The 17,349-nt window shown below is 41.7% G+C and overlaps 1 protein-coding gene across 1 annotated transcript in view; it reads right to left on the minus strand.

Annotated features, from left to right (window-relative positions):
* Nucleotides 1–17,349, minus strand: part of DDX52 (DExD-box helicase 52) — a 32,184-nt gene that overhangs the window by 6,494 nt on the left and 8,341 nt on the right. Inside the window, exons 3-12 of the mRNA XM_055257089.2 lie at nucleotides 15,515–15,645; nucleotides 14,343–14,528; nucleotides 11,696–11,839; nucleotides 10,218–10,329; nucleotides 8,427–8,499; nucleotides 7,402–7,605; nucleotides 4,090–4,180; nucleotides 1,146–1,268; nucleotides 875–1,025; nucleotides 623–698 (exon numbers count right to left, since the gene is read on the minus strand). Of these exons, the coding sequence (XP_055113064.1) occupies nucleotides 623–698; nucleotides 875–1,025; nucleotides 1,146–1,268; nucleotides 4,090–4,180; nucleotides 7,402–7,605; nucleotides 8,427–8,499; nucleotides 10,218–10,329; nucleotides 11,696–11,839; nucleotides 14,343–14,528; nucleotides 15,515–15,645 (1,291 nt within the window). The remainder of the gene's footprint in view (nucleotides 1–622; nucleotides 699–874; nucleotides 1,026–1,145; nucleotides 1,269–4,089; nucleotides 4,181–7,401; nucleotides 7,606–8,426; nucleotides 8,500–10,217; nucleotides 10,330–11,695; nucleotides 11,840–14,342; nucleotides 14,529–15,514; nucleotides 15,646–17,349) is intronic.

The following is a 17,349-nucleotide window of genomic DNA, read 5'->3' on the forward strand; positions in this document are numbered from 1 at the left end:
CCTCATTTCACAGATGGAAAACTGAGGTGCATAGTTACACTAATATTTGGGTCATGAGATTCACATGCTTGGAGTTGCTGAGGCCTATGGTGGATCTAGGTTGTTGGAATATATCCCTCTACACACGCACATTTGAATCCGCTTAAAGCGATACAAAGGCTGACAGGTGGCAGAGCCAAAGCTCAGAAAGCACAACTAAAATATTTACCAAAACTGATAAACAGATCTAAGTACAAACCCCCTTTGGCCAAAACTAGATTTCATTAGCTAGAAATGTGAAGTGTTAATCATCATCAACCAAAAATTACTGTAGGCAGTCAAACTGCAGGAAACTCATCTTCTACATTAAAATCTAACATCAACCATTGAAAGAGTCCTATGAGTCTGAAACTTACAATGAACATTCCACTTTGAATATGTATTTCCAAATTCTAATAATGGAAGGGCAAAAACAAGGCCTTTTGATCATTTTTCCTTTCCCATGGCTAAAATTTGGTCAACTAACACCATTATCAGTAGAATTTGGGACATAGCCATTTTGTAATTATCTCTTAATTGAATATACATATAAGAATAATGAAGCAATTTTGCCAATAACACTAGGTTATTTTTTCTAATTTACCTTCTTAATAATGGCTTATCATCTTCAGTGAAAAATGTAATTGCTTTTCCCTTATTCCCTGCTCTTCCAGTTCGACCTAAGAAAAATTAGACCATTAAAAAACACATTTGGGGGGAAGGAGGCTCTCAAAATTCATTTATAAAAGTCACTGGATTTTCACAGCACTAAGAAGTGAGCATATGCGCAGGGAATAGCAGAGGTCCTAACACAGATCAGTGGGTGACAGAGGGGAAGGAAAAAAAGACAACTCACCTATCCTGTGGATATATTCCACTGAGCTGGTTGGAAAGTCATAGTTGATCACCAAGTTCACACCTTTAAAATCAATCCCTCTTGCTAGCAAAGCTGTACAAATCAGAACCCAGATTTTTCCTGCTCTGAAACTGTGGACTGTGTTATCTCTCTGGTTAACAGAATATATATTAAATTGTTTTAGAATGAAAACAGGTACTTCATAAATTTAATGTCAATAGTTTAAAATCAAGTAGTTCCTCTGAGTTTCAAAGTATATATTTGATTTTACCTGTTGTTGTGTTCTCTCTGCATGAATAACATCCACATTAATACCTTCATATATGAGCTCATGAAAAAGTTCTTTAGCCCTTTCAATGGACTGAACAAAAACAAGAACAGGTGGATTGAAACCCTAAAAGAAGGCAAAAATTGGCGTACATAACTCAATCAAGAATACAACTGGTCATTATTTCATAATTTGATTGTAGCTTCTAAGAACCCATTTCAATTTAGTGTACTTTCTTGGCTAAATTTCTTGGGCTATGGTCTAACTCTGCCTCCATCTTCGTCACCATTCTCTCCAATTGGTTATTTCCACTCAACTTGAACTATATTCTCCATCTTGCTAATTCCAATAATGTTGTCTAATCAATCCCCCTACACCGCCTACGATAACAGATGCCCAAACTTTGAAATAATCATCTCTTGACTTCTGTGCCTCAAAACTTTTTTTATTCTGCTTAAAATGAAATAATTATATTTTTAATTCATTGGGTTTTTTGGGGTGAAATTAATTTTTTTATTCTTATGGATTTAGGGGTACAGGTGCAATTGTGTTACACAGATATATTGCATACTGGGGAAATCTGGGCTTTTAGTGTACCCATCACCCCAAAGGTGTATACTGAACCCCACAGGTGGTATTTCATCCCTCATTAACTCATTATTTGTCCTAATTCTGGTGCTCTCCCCAAGCTTAGTCCTTGGTTCTCAGTTCTTTCAATATAATCTTTATTTTACTGAGTTGAATCTCTACTACTATCTCTAAGTAAACTTTTTTTTTTTTTTTACTACATCTGATGTCCGCGCATCTAAGCAAATTATTTTTACATTTACACTATCAAACCCTTACTCTCTCTCAAACTAGCTTTCTATCTTTTTAATTGTTCATATTAGAGTTTCTTAGCCTTTTTTTTTTTTTTTTTTTTTTGAGACGGAGTCTCGCCCCATTGCCCAGGCTGGAATACAGTGGTGCAATCTTGGCTCACTGCAACCTCTGCCTCCTAGGTTCAAGCGATTCTCCTGCCTCGGCCTCCTGAGTAGCTGGGATTACAGGCACGCACCACCACGCCTGGCTAACTTTTTGTATTTTTAGTAGAGACGGGGTTTCACCATGTTGGTCAGGCTGGTCTCGAACTGCTGACCTAATGATCCGCCTGCTTCAGCCTCCAAAGTGCTGGGATTACAGAGGTGAGCCACCGCGCCTGGCCGAGTTTCTTAGCCTTTTTATGATGGCTTAAACATCTCTTTCAGAATCTAATGAAAGCTAAGAAACTTTCTAATAAGTAACCACTCATTCACACAAAAATCTTACGTATAATTTTACAGGGTTTGCAGACCTCCCAAAGCTCATACATGGCTAAAAATCTCTGGTGTATAATCTCCAAGGAATATCCTGGAAAACCTTAAATTTCCTAGTACCAAATGATTCTCTTAAGCATATTAATAAAATACATTTAGCATTTACTATGTGCCAAGCACTATTATATAATAAGTACTATGCTTGTACTAATGAATTAATAGTAAAACAGCTCTATGAGGTAGATATTATTATCCCATTTTACAGACAAGGAAAATGTGGAAGAGAGGTTAAGTTGTGCAAAGCTATCGTGGTGGAGCTAGAACTTCTACCCAAGTAGCCTAGCTCCAGCGTCCATGGTCTTAACCACTAAAGCAAACCATTTCTATAGTCGCCAGGTACTTGCAAACTTTTCCCTTTCATCCTCCAACTATACTTAATGTCCCACCACTAAGGCTGCTGCCCTTATTTCTTCCTCATCTCTGCCTACCCCAGTTTAAAAGTCTGATTGGTTTCCTTACTTTCCATCTTTCCCATTACAATTCACCTTACATATTACGGTTTAACTAATTTTCCTTAAAAATTATGTAGTCACAATTAGCCGGGCGTGGTGGCAGGCGCCTGTAGTCCCAGGTATTCGGGAGACTGAGGTAGGAGAATGGCGTGAACCCAGGAGGCAGAGCTTGCAGTGAGCCAAGATGACGCCACTGCACTCCAGCCTGGGTGAAAGAGCGAGACTCCGTCTCAAAAACAAAATTATGTAGTCACATTCTTCAAAAATATCCTGACCCCAGCTTTCCTGTCCAACCTGGTTTTCAATTCCATACTATAAACTGTTTGCCTTAGATAGGTAACTGCTTCATTAGTCTTCAAACACATGGTGTTCACTTCCACCTCTTAAGGCTTTACTCAAGCTGCTCCCCCAGCCGTCAATGCTCTTCCCCTCCACGTTTTATCCTGAAAATCCTTCAAGGATCAGTTTAGTAGCATTTCTTCTATAAGGCTCAACCAATTTGGCTCACCCTGGTGGCCCCATTATGACTATATGGATGCTTAAAAAAGTACTCTTTAGCCCTTTAGGACACTTTACCAGAGACTATGTTACACAAGCGTATTTATTTTATCCCTCTAAATAAGACTAAATTCCAGGGGCAGGGCTTAGGAGATTTCTTGTATTGCCCAGCGCTGACACCTCAGTACTTTTTAACTATGGCTTCTACTCAGTACTTACTGAAAGGATAAAAACAGAAAACCCCACTCAGTGTCCTACAACACCCCAGTTCTTCTATAAGAAACCAGCAGAGGGATGGAGCAGGCAAATGTGGAAAAATGAGATTCTCAGGGCAGCAGATCGTTTCCTAGCCTAATCTGAGCTGCTAAAAGACAACTTACCATATTCTGAGAGGCAAGCTTCTGTCCCTTGGGATAAGAGTTGGGACAACATGCTTCTTAACAATTTACTCCTAGATTACTAAATACGATGCAGGATGATCATATAGTTAGCACAATGTACTTTCTTATCAATTTACCAGTGGATTACTGAATACGAGGCAAGATGATGATGATACACAGTGCTACCACTGTAATAGCCTCCCACCAGTAATATGTGTCTTGGCAAACTTTACCAAAATTCAAGAAGGTAATACAAATATACCTTTTTAACAAGTTCTCTCATGGCCAGAAGTTTTCCAGTCTCAGATCCAACAAAGAGAAGCTCTTGTTCTACAGTTTCTACTGCAGAATTCCTGAGAAGGAAATATACCTTGTAGTTTGTAAGAGTTAATTTTTGCTTTTTCCCCCTGAACTCTAAATAAATGAAAAAATTTACACACAACTCCAATAAAATCAATTTTTCCACTGTCAATAAGTACTTAATTATTTATACTTTAACTTGAAGACAAAATTATTTTTAAATGCTTTCTTCTAATTTTAAAAATATCTTGAAATGCCACCCATTAAAACTTATGTTTCAGTCATAAATTTTCATGTATTTGATTATTTATAAAAAATTTCTAACTGTAAAATTATTGAGTAAAATAATAAAAACATTTTTAAGGTTGTTATTACATATGGTTAAACATTTTTCATAATGATTAGCAAAGATGTATTATAGACCAACAGTTAGGGGTGAGACATATGAAGACTTTATTAATACTCTGTAAGATGTTACAATGTACTGTGTTGTATCATATTTTTCCCATTTAATTATGTTTATCTAAATATATTTAAATATAAATTAATTATATTTAAATATGTTTAATTTCCCATTTAAATTATGTTTATGGTGAACTCACTCTGCTTTCCTTTTTTTTTTTTTCAAGATGGAGTCTCACTCTGTCACCCAGGCTGGAGTGCAGTGGGGCGATCTTGGCCCATTGCAACCTCCACCTCCCAAGTTCAAGCAATACTCCTGCCTCAGCCTCCCAAGTAGCTGGGATTACAGGCACACACCAATTTTTGTATTTTTGGAAGAGACAGGGTTTCACCATGTTGGTCAGGCTCGTCTCGAACTCCTGACCTCAAGTGATCCCACCTGCCTCTGCCTCCCAAAGTGCCGTGATTACAGGTGTGAGGCACCGTACCCAACCTTGCTTTCTTCTTATAAATGGGAATTTTAGGTTTAAAATAGGGTATTCTTTACTGTTCCATTGGCTACTTTTTCACTTAATATGGTACTACAAACACTTTTTCATATAGCTACAGTCTTCCTACATCATTTCAGGGGTTACATAATCCATCAGGTAGCAGTATCATAATTTCTTTAAACTTTTTTCTATCACTGAGCATTTATTTAGCATAAAATGCTCCCCAAAACATTTTTTAAAAGGAAATATATATCAAGTGGCTCAGTAACATCAAGTTCTTCCTCTGTGGTCCACTTATTTAAGCCATCAAAGAAACTAAATCTTCCAGGTGGCCACAGAGCTCATGTTATACTCTGTGGATGGAAAAAAACACCTAAAAGCATGATGACAGGAATGTCAATATGACAATATAAAAACCTTCTTTTAGATTACTCTAAAATAAAAAGCCTTAAACAATCTTGGCTTAAAAGAACACGTTTCAATCAGTAAAACTCTCTCCCTTGCTAGTCTCAGGCCAAGAAACCTATCTCCTTCAGTCTTTAAAAAAGACTTGTATTTTTTTTTTTTTTTTTCAGTGATAATAACTCAATCCTCTATTTGACAAAGAAGAAGGAGAAGGAAGAGGAAGAAAAAGAAAGTGGGATAAAGGATCAGAAAGGGAGGAAAATAGAAAAAATTAGAGTATGACTCCAGGGTAGACCTGTTTTGTTGTCACTGAGTTGGTTGGTTGGTTTGTCTGTTGTATTTTTCATATGTTTCGCCATGTTGGCCAGACTGGTCTCGAACTCCTAGCCTGAAGTGATCAACCCGCCTCGGCCCCCCAGAGTGCCGGGACCACAGGCGTGAGCCACCACGTCCAGCCCCCACATTGCTTCTGGCCTCCGTGGTAGACCTCCCAGACGGGGCGGTCAGGCAGAGGTGCTCCCCACATCCCAGACGGGGCAGCCGGGCAGAGGCACTCCTCACTTCCCAGACGGGGCGGCCAGGCAGAGACGCTCCTCACTTCTTCCCAGATGGGGCGGCCGGGCAGAGGTGCTCCTCACTTCTTCCCAGACGGGGCGGCCGGGCAGAGGTGCTCCTCATTTCTTCCCAGACGGGGCGGCCGGGCAGAGGCGCTCCTCACTTCCCAGACGGGGCGACCGGGTAGACGCATTGCTCATTTCTTCCCAGACGGGGCAGCCAGGCAGAGATCCTCCTCACTTCTTCCCAGACGGGGCGGCCGGGCAGAGGCGCTCCTCACTTCCCAGACGATGGGTGGCCGGGCAGAGGCGCTCCTCACTTCCCAGACGATGGGTGGCCGGGCAGAGGCGCTCCTCACTTCCCAGACGATGGGTGGCCGGGCAGAGGCGCTCCTCACCTCCCAGACGATGGGTGGCCGGGCAGAGGTGCTCCTCACTTCCCAGACGGGGCGGCCGGGCAGAGGCGCTCCTCACTTCCCAGACGGGGCGACCGGGTAGACACGTTGCTCATTTCTTCCCAGACGGGGCGGCCGGGCAGAGATGCTCCTCACTTCTTCCCAGACGGGGCGGCCGGGCAGAGGCGCTCCTAACTTCTTCCCAGACGGGGCGGCCGGGCAGAGGCGCTCCTCACTTCCCAGACGATGGGTGGCCGGGCAGAGGCGCTCCTCACCTCCCAGACGATGGGTGGCCGGGCAGAGGCGCTCCTCACCTCCCAGACGATGGGTGGCCGGGCAGAGGCGCTCCTCACCTCCCAGACGATGGGTGGCCGGGCAGAGGCGCTCCTCACTTCCCAGATGGGGAGGCCGGGCAGAGGGGTGGCCGAGCAGAGACGCTCCCCACCTCCCAGACGGGGCGGCGGCTGGGCAGGGGCTGCAATCCCAGCACCCTGGTATGCCAAGGCAGGCGGCTGGGAGGCGGAGGCTGCTGCGAGCCAAGACCACGCCACCGCACTCCAGCCTGGGCAACACTGAGCAGCGAGTGAGCGAGACTCCGTCTGCAGTCCCAGCACCTTGGGAGGCCGAGGCGGGCAGAGCGCTCGGGGTCAGGAGCTGGAAACCAGCGTGGCCAACATGGCGAAACCGCGCCTGCAGCCAAAGGAGAAAAAGCAGGCGGCGCGCGCCGGCAGTCACAGGCAGTCCGTGGTGCGGGGCAGCAGCGAGCCGAGTAGATTGCAGCCTAGGCCACGGAGGGAAAAAAAGAAAAGAAAAGAAAAGAAAAGAAAAGAAAAGAAAAGAAAAGAAAAGAAAAGAAAAAGAGAAAGGCAGGAAGGCAGGAAGGCAGGAAGGGAAAGAAAGAAGGAAGGAAGGAAGGAAGGAAGGAAGGAAGGAAGGAAGGAAGGAAGGAAGGAAGGAAGGAGGGAAGGAAGGAGACTTGTATTTTTAAAAAAAATCAGTGTGATAATGTTGAAAAACAATTAAATACCTTGCTCCAATGGACACACTGATGACATTGTCCAGGTTGAGTTTGCACCACTGTTCAACATCATATGCAAAAGTTGCACTGAACATAGCTCTTCGGACCTTGTGGGATGTGCAGGCCAGGAAAATGGAAGCCAGCTGGTCTCTGAACCCAGTTTTGCCATCTTCAAACAGTTTATCTGATTCGTCTACTACAAGCCACTCAACACTAAGAAATAACAAAACAACTTGTGGATATTGAACTGAAAGATCCAAGACACTTCAGTAAACCGTGGGGGCAGTGGACACATGAGGAAGTCAAATTATGATGCTGCTTCTCAGATCCACTTTATCATACCAGAAAAAAAAAAATAAGAAAAACAAGCAGGTGATATGGTTTGGCTGTGTATCCCCACCCAAATCTCATCTCGAATTGTAATCCCCACGTGTTGAGGGAGGGACCTGGTGGGAGGTGACTGGCTCATGGGGGCACTCTCTCTCTCTCTCTCCCCCATCTGCCACCATGTAAGATGTGCCTTGCTTCCCCTTCTGCCATGACCGTAAGTTTCCTAAGGCCTCCCCAGTCATGCCCTGACTTGTGGGTCAATTAAACCTTCCATTCTTTATAAATTACCCAGTCTCAGGTAGCTGTTTAGAGCAGCATGAAAACAGACTAACACAGCAGGAAAAAGGTAAAAGGAAGATAAACATAGCTTAATGTACCTATTCCAATAGCCTCAAAGATACGAGGTTCCATTAACGACAACAGAGCTTTTCATAAACTTCATTAACCCCATCACCATTGCTGAAAGATGCAAAAAGGTCTAGGGGAATTCTGTACCAACTGCTTATCAAAATGTGTAACTTTCTTCCAGACAAGATAGTTTTCTTTTCTATGAATTTTTTTAAAAAACTATTATTCTGAGTGCCAACACTGACTGAAGGTAGCAAAGAGCAAGCTCCAAAGACGAAAAATACAAGCAATGGAGGACAAAATATAATCAACTAAATTAAAAATACACACGAAAGACATGAAAATATCATCTATACCTTGTTAGGTCGATTCCGGGGGGATCTTGCTTTAATAAATAGATTAGTCGATTTGGAGTAGTCACAAGAATATCTATAGGACAAACAAATGGTAGAAATTGCAAAACAGGATTTATCCCTCTTGAACTAGGAATTAAGCCTCCTCAACTTCAGCTGATAACCTGAAGTGGGAAGTAGTTATAGCCAACAACACAAAACTATTATATCCTTACTTTCTTTTTATTATATCTGAGTAGCTTTCTCTTTTTCTTTTTTTTTGAGACAGGGTCTTGCTGTGTCACCCAGGCTGGATAGAGTACAATGGTGTGATCATAGCTCACTGCATGCAACTTCAAACTCCTGGGCTCAAGAGATCCTCTGGCATCAGCATTCTGAGTAGCTGGGACTACAGGCACATGCCACTGCACCTGGCTTATTTTTATTATTATTTTTTTTTGAGACAGAGTCTAGCTCTGTCGCCCAGGCTGGAGTGCAGTGGCACAACCTTGGCTCACTGCAAGCTCCGCCTCCTGGGTTCACGCCATTCTCACTCCGGAGTAGCTGGGACTACTACTAGCTGGGACTACTAGCACCCACCACCACGACTGGCTAATTTTTTGTATTTTTAGTAGAGATGGTAAATTTTTTTTTTACTTTTATTTTTGTAGAAACAGGGTCTCCCTATGCTGTCCAGGCTGGTCTCGAATTCCTAGGCTCAAGCAATCTCCCTGCCTCAGCCTCCCAAAATGCCGGATTACAGGCATGAGCCACAACACCCAGCCTCTTCTCAATTTCTAAGAGGAAAGAACAATTTAATTTTCAAACCTTTTTTTCCCCCCAGGAAAATCATTTTTTTTTACATGGAATTTTACGCAGAGGCCCAAGAGTTTAAAAAAAAAAAAAAAAACAACAACAGATGAAAGCTTATCTCCAAGTGGACAATGTCAAAAAACAAGAAGAAAGAAAAATAGATGAAAGCAGATTCTCTGGCTGATGTAAGGGTGAGGATGTAAGCCGTTCTTTTTGTTTTTTTTTTAAGATGGAGTCTCACTCTGTTGCTCAGGCTGGAGTACAGTGGTGCAATGATAGCTCATGGCAGCCTTGAACTCCTGGGCTCAAGTGATCTTCCCACCTCAGACTCCCAAGTAGCTAGGACTACAGGCGTGCACCACTATGCCTGGCTAATTTTTTTTTATTTAAAAAATTTCTTTTAGAGATGGAGTCTCACTATGTTGCCAAGGCTGGTCCCAAACTCCTGGCCTCAAGCAATCCTCCCATCTCAGCTTCTCCTTAGCTACAGGTATGGAGAAGAATACAGGTGTGAGCCACTGCACCCAGCTATGCATGCCATTCTTGTCTGCCAGAGTATTTCCATGGCAGATTAAAAATCAATGGTATAAATCAGAATTTTTCAGCCTCAGCACTGTTACCACTTTGGGCCAGCTAAGTGTTGGTTGCAGGGGACTGTCTTGTGTACTGCAGAATGTTTAACAGCATCCTTGGCTATAGGCTTGTAACTACAGGCTAGTAGCACTTCTCCCCAGTTGTGACAACTACAAATGTCTCCAGATTATTGCCAAATGTCCATGTGGTGAAAGGTGGGGGGCAAGATTATCTCTAGCTGAGAACTACCGGTATATGTTTATGTATAACTTCTCAGTAGGGTGAGAGATCCTGAGAAGAGGATCTCTTTAGTTCTCTAAAATTCAAATTTTATACATACATGACTATAACAACACTTACATAGTAATTAGGATATTTATAATTTCCAGATTCCTTACATGCTCTACATCCCATGTATGAATTCCTTACCAAACTTTTTAGATGATTTAGGTCCAAATTTCTTGGCTGCCACTGCTGCTTTGTGGATCATGTGTATCCTGAATTCTGTTCCCTCAGAAATTTTTATTAACTCTCTGTGAATCTAAAAAAAAAAAAAAAAGATAAAAACATTAGCTGCTAATATACTTGGACAAGATGTATACTCTCTTTTACATGATTAATGAAATAAATCTATTACCAACCCATGAATATCTGAAATTAAACTCATAACAATCTGGAGATTAACCTGAAATCTTAGCATTTTGAAACTTCGATGCCTAATAAGATTCAATAATTTCTTCAGGTGGAATAAACTAGTTGCCAGAGATAAAACTAACCTATTACATATTGTTTTCAGAATACAGTACTATTGGCCGGGTGCTGGGGCTCACACCTGTAATCCCAGCACTTTAGGAGGACAAGGTGGGTGGATCACTTGAGGCCAGGAGTTCGAGACCAGCCTGGCCAACGTGGCAAAACCCCATCTCTACTAAAAACACAAAAACAATTAGCCAGGTGTGATGGTGCGCACCTGTAACTCAGCTACTTGGGAGGCTGAGGCAGGAGAATCACTTGAACCTGGGAGGCAGAGGTTGCAGTGAGCCGAGATGGCGCCACTGCACTCCAGCCTGGTCCACAGAGCATGACTATTTCAAAAAAAAAAAAAAAAAAGAAATATATATATATATATATACACACACACACACATATAGTACTATTACAAGACTATTTCATACTTGATAGGTGTTTCATATTAAGCACATTGGGAGGGTAGAACAGATCACTGTATAGTTTTCCCTTCTCAAAAAAAAAAAAAACAACAGAGATGAGTCAGGCATAATGACTCATGCCTGTAAGCCCTGTACTTTAGTAGGCCAAGGTGGGAGGATCACTTGAACCCAGGAGTTCAAGATCAGCCTGGGTAACATAGGGAGACCTTGTTTCTACAAAAAGAAAAAAAATAACCAGGCGCAGTGGCATGTGCCTGTAGTCCCAGTTACTCAAGAGGCTGAAGCGGGAGATCTCTTGAGGCCAGGAGATCAAGGTTGCAGTAAGCCATGATCACACCACTGCATGCCAGCCTGGGTAACAGAGTAAGAATCTGTGGCTAAAAACAAACAAATAAATAAATAACAACCAAAACTAACATGAGTATTCCTTTTTTTTAAGATGAGAAAAATAAAAGTCCAAGAAGGACTATATTTCATTAGGCTTTCAACTTCAAAGACCTTAAAGCATTTACCAAAGAAGTGTAAATATTAAAATCACTGTGTTTTAGAAACTTATAGAAAGACTTAAAAGACTTGCCCACATGGAGTAAGATCCAGAGAACTGTGCTGTGTAGAGGATACTTGACCATGACAGAAGACATGGGCCTTGCTTTTTTAAGATCTTTTTATTACCTTCGAATAAGAAAGATCACTGAAGTAAACACCAATCGCATTCTCTTCAAAAGCTACAAGTCATACCTGGCTGGCAAGTTCTCGTGTTGGTGATATAATCAGGGCTCTGAAGCCTTTATTTGCAGGTTGTTTCAGCTGCATTAAAATAGGAATGCTAAAAGCTAATGTTTTTCCAGATCCAGTTGGAGCAGAAGCCAGAAGTTCCCGACCCTAAAAACATAGGGTATATTAAATACTACAAAGAAAGTACATAAATTTTTCAGAGCCTGGTCAAATAATGCTACCAGCCATAGAAAAAAACAAATACAATTTTACATAATGAATCTAATCATTCAAGTCGTATCTGCTTTCCTAACATCATCCATCCATGCCACTATCACCCCAACAAAGTTTCTGAGCATTGCCCTTGAATTCCCTTTGAATGAGTGTAAAGAATACGGATAACTAGGCCAGGCGCGGTGGCTCACGCTTGTAATCCCAGCACTTTGGGAGGCCGAGGCAGGAGGATCATGAGGTCAGGAGATCGAGACCACGGTGAAAGCCCGTCTCTACTAAAAATACAAAAAATTAGCCGGGCATGGTGGCGGGCGCCTGTAGTCCCAGCTACTCGGAGAGGCTGAGGCAGGAGAATGGCGTGAACCAGTGAGCCGAGATCGCACCACTGCACTCCAGCCTGGGTGACAGAGCGAGACTCCGTCTCAAAAAAAAAAAAGAATACGGATAACTAAAACCCAAAGATATTCCATAACCTAAGTTACATCCATTATTTCAATTTTTATTTTCCACTAAACTATTGTCAAAATAAAATTATAAAACGAACTTTTTGTCCTGGTATCTACATTGCTCAATCACTAGGGAAGGTTTTATTAAATAACAGAATGGCTGAAGAAATAAAAAATGGCAATGACCTGAGGGACAGAGTAATTTCCAGGAGACGGTTTTCAAAAACTCGCTGTGATTTTTTTTTTTTTTTTTTTTTTTTCACACAGAGTCTCACTCTGTCACCCAGGCTGGAGTGCAGTGGCACGATCTCAGCTCACTGCAACCTCCGCCTCTCGGGTTCAAGCGATTCTTCTGCCTTGGCCTCCTGAGTAGCTGGGATTACAGGCACCCGCCACCACGCCCAGCTAGTTTTTGTATTTTTAGTAGAGACAGGGTTTCACCATATTGGCCAGGCTGGCCTTGAACTCCTGACCTCGTGATCCGCCCGCCTCAGTCTCCCAAAGTGCTGGGATTACAGGCGTGAGCCACCGCACCCAGCCCACTGTGATTTTTTAAGCTTTAAGCCAAAGCCATGACAGAAACAATCTTAAACAAAAATTAAAAGCAAATTTACTATAACATGAGTCAACAGCATCATTTAAATGTATGATTGTTTTTTTGTTTTGTTTTTTTTTGAGACAGAGTCTCGCTCTGTCGCCCGGGCTGGAGTGCAGTGGCGCAATCTCGGCTCACTGCAAGCTCCGCCTCCCGGGTTCACGCCATTCTCCTGCCTCAGCCTCTCCGAGTAGCTGGGACTACAGGCGCCCGCCACCGCGCCCGGCTAATTTTTTGTATTTTTTAGTAGAGACGGGGTTTCACCGTGGTCTCGATCTCCTGACCTCGTGATCCGCCCGCCTCGGCCTCCCAAAGTGCTGGGATTACAAGCGTGAGCCACCGCGCCCGGCCTATGATTGTATTCTCATTTCAGCTCTCAAAGAAAACGAAAAGGACTAGTATAGATGAAAAGGTATCTTATATCCTTTGGAAACCAAAACCGAAGGCCATCTCAGTTACATGGGGAAAAAACCCAACTCTCATCGCTACAGAAACAAACCTCAGAAAAACTTAACGTCCGAAAACCTAAGTTAATCCATACCTAAGTTAGTCCAACAAGTGACTGGATAACAAATTGTGGTATATTCATACAACATAATACTACTCGGTAACAAACTATTGCTCTATGTAATATAGAAGAATCTCAAAGCATTACACAAAGTGAAAGAAACCAGAAATAAAAGATTAATGTGTGATTCCACTCACATAAAACTCTAGAAGAGGCAAAAGGAATATACAGCAGTAGAAATCAGAATAGTAGTTGCCTCTGAGCAGGGGCCGGGTGAGGACTGAATGGAAAGGGCACAAGAAAATTGTTCAGGGTAATACATATGTTCTCTATCTTCACTGGAATAGTGGTTACACAGGGTATGTATTGCTGAAACTCACTAAACTGGGCACTTAAAAATCTATGCATTTTATTGTATGAAAGTATACTTTAATAATAAAAAGTATTCAGAAAAATAAGTCAGGTTATGTACAAGAACTTTAGAAAGCATTTGTATTTCTGGAGTAGCTCCTGGGCATTATAAACTAAATAATGAATGAATGAATAGAACATAATCCCCATTCTCCAAGGGGTTACACACTAGTAAAATGAAAAAGATAAATATGATTGGTGCAAATACAAAGTAGTGTAAAATGTAAAATAAATGTTGTAAGGAAAAGAACACACCAAATACCAGAAAGGGTACTAGAAAAAGAAGAAGATCACATCTAGGTGGAGTGATCAAGACAACTTTTATGGAGGCACAGGCATTTGACGAACCTTAAAAGGAAGTGAAGGATTTTAACAGGGGAAATAAGGTGGAAAAAAAGATTTCAAGAGGAGAGGGAAGAGAATGAGCAAACACACAGAGGAAGGAATGTTACAGGCATTCTAGATCTTCATACTCACATGCAGCATAACTGGGATGGCTTGCATTTGGATTGGCGTAGGCATTTGGAAACCTGCATCTAGAATGTTCTGAAGTAGTCGAGAATTGATTTTATATTCCTGGTCAAGTTGCTGAAATGTAGCAATTGGGTCAGGAAGATCGGTTCCTTGGACGTGAATTTTGTGTTTATTCCGCAAGAAGTTTATCTGAAAAGTGAAGTAAACAGGCCACCATGGATATGGCCAAATAAATAAATTCTCAGATGTTATAAAGCAACATTAACAGTTTCTGGGATAACCCTTAGCAGCATATGAAACTTTTTGGTTAAATCCAAGAACCAAAACATCACAGATATTAGGTACATTTCATGCCCTTTCATAGGAAACCTTCATAAAATGTCTATGCTTTCTTCGTATTAATGTGTTACTGTCATAGTCATAACTTCCAACCTTAAATAAACTTCTTAGAAGGCAGGCATTGAACCCATCTACCATTTTAATATGGTGGTTACAAGTATCAATGCTTTTTGATGATTTACCCTAAAACTCTGCTTATTAAAACTGAGTGCCAAAAAGTGGAGTCTAGTAGTGCTGATTTGGTTTGTTTCCCCATTCTCTGGACCAGAGACAGCCAAATTCTGGTTTCTGGGTTACTGAAGCATTGCCATAGTAATCCCTGAAGTGAGCTGAATACACCTCTCCATCAGGAATATGGCAGGTGTACAGCAGACACAAAAAAGGTGTATTTGTTGTTTCTTCCATATCCTACTCCTCTTATTCCCAAGTCACAAAATACCTTTCTTAAGAATTCTAACCCTCTGATCTGTGTCAGAGGAAATCCCTCTAAACTGATGAGCTCAACACAGAGAAGAAAGGGAGCCAAATTTTGTTTGTTTATCAAAAACAGTTACAAAATTTTAAAAATTTAATTCTAAACATACTATCAATCTTGAAACTTGAGCAGGTCAAGAATTTTATATGTATATCTGTAATTTAAATTTTAAAATGTTCACCCACAGCACAAATGCCTACTTTGCTTTAAGTTTTCATTAAAGTAAAATCTAAATGAATGTAATTAACCTTCTATCTTAACAAAACTATATTCACATTAACAACAGAATAACCCAAATCCAGCGAATAAGTCACTTGGTCAGAAAATATATATACTTTTGGCCCCAAAATATTTTTCTAACCTTTTCTTTTCTGAGATTCTCCAACTTTCCGGAAGTTAGTTTACTTTCTCTCTGAACTTTTTTGTCTTCAATCTTTGCTTCTACAGATGATATCCACTGTATAGTAGCACCTTCTTCTTGGGAAATAATTTCTAAAATATATTTTTAAAAAGTAAAAGATTTTAACAGTCTAGGCAACATAGTGAGGACCTGTCTCTTAAAAAAAAAAAAATTAAAAATTAGTCAAGGGTGGGTGGTGGTGCAAGCCTGTAGTCCCAGCTACTCAGGAGGCTGAGGGGGTAGGATCATTTGAGCCTGGGAGGTCGAGGCTGCAGACAGCTGTGATCACGCCACTGCATTCCAGCCTGGGTAACAGAGAAAAACCTTGTGTCAAAAAACAAAAAACAACAACAACAACAAAAAAAAACAAAAAAAAAAAGAAAAGAAAAAAGGTTTTAATCTTGGGTGTATGTGTAGCAAGAGAGCCATACCTTCACACTAAAAAAGGAAAACGTATAGCTGATGCAACTAGGTTAAGAGAAAGTAATAGGATGTATAAAAATGGAAATGAAAAGGCAAGTTCTGTGTTGGTATGATCAGAGCTCCGAAGCTTACTATCTTCCCTTTGTTGGCTGTTTCAGCAGTGTACTGAGTATACTTGAAAACAACAGGGGATTAATTGAAAAGTGACTTAAACAATGATAAATTTCTTTCCTTTTTTTTTTTTCTTGAGACGGAGTCTCGCTCTGTTGCCCAGGCTGGAGTGCAGTGGCATGATCTCGGCTCACTGAAACTGCTGCCTCCCTGGTTCAAACAATTCTCTGCCTCAGCCTCCCAAGTAGCTGGGATTACAGGCATCCGCCACCATGCCTGGCTAATTTTGTTTTGTATTTTTAGTAGAGACGAAGTTTCACCATCTTGGCCAGGCTGGTCTCAAACACATGACCTCAAGTGATCCACCCGCCTCGGCCTCTCAAAGTGCTGGGATTACAGGCGTGAGCCACCGTGCCCAGCCAAACAACGAGAAATTTCAATAAGGCAGCCAGGTTCTCTATATGTAAACAACCAACAACTAAAAAATAAATATGATGAAAGATCTCACTTAAAATAGCAATGAACGGCCAGGCGCAGTGGCTGATGCCTGTAATCCCAGCACTTTGGGAGGCCAAGGCGGGTGGATCACCTGAGGTCAGGAGTTTAAGACCAGCCTGGACAACATGATGAAACCCTGTCCCTACAAAAACACAAAAATTAGCCAGGCATGATGGCAGGTGCCTGTAATCCTAGTTACTCAGGAGGCTGAGGCAGGAGAATCACTTGAAGCCAGGAGGTGGAGGTTGTAGTGAGCCGAGATTGTGCCACTGCACTCCGGCCTCAGCAACAGAGCAAGACTCTGTCCCTAAATAAATAAATAAATAAATGGCAATGAACATAACACAATACTTTGAGCTACTCAGTATTATAAAGATAGCCATTATCCCTCGATCTATGAAGAACACTAGCCAATTAAAAGTAATGGCAGAACTGTTTTGGTGACTAGACCAGCTGACTTAACAGTTTCTATGGGAGAATAAATATGTAAGACTAACCTAATTTTTTTTTTTTTTTTGAGATGGAGTCTTGCTCTGTCACCCAGGCTGGAGTGCAGTGGCATGATCTTGGCTCACTGCAACCTTTGTCTCCCAGGTGATTCTCAGCCTCCAGAGTAGCTGAGACTACAGAGGCATGCCACCATGTCCAGCTAATTTTTGTATTTTTAGTAGAGACGGGGTTTCACCACGTTGGCCAGGCTGGTCTCAAACTCCTACCTCATGATCTGCCCACCTCAGCTTCCCAAAGTTTTGGGATTACAGGTG

The sequence above is a fragment of the Symphalangus syndactylus genome, chromosome 20 (assembly GCF_028878055.3).
Source record: "Symphalangus syndactylus isolate Jambi chromosome 20, NHGRI_mSymSyn1-v2.1_pri, whole genome shotgun sequence".
Classification (NCBI taxonomy): Eukaryota; Metazoa; Chordata; class Mammalia; order Primates; family Hylobatidae; genus Symphalangus; species Symphalangus syndactylus.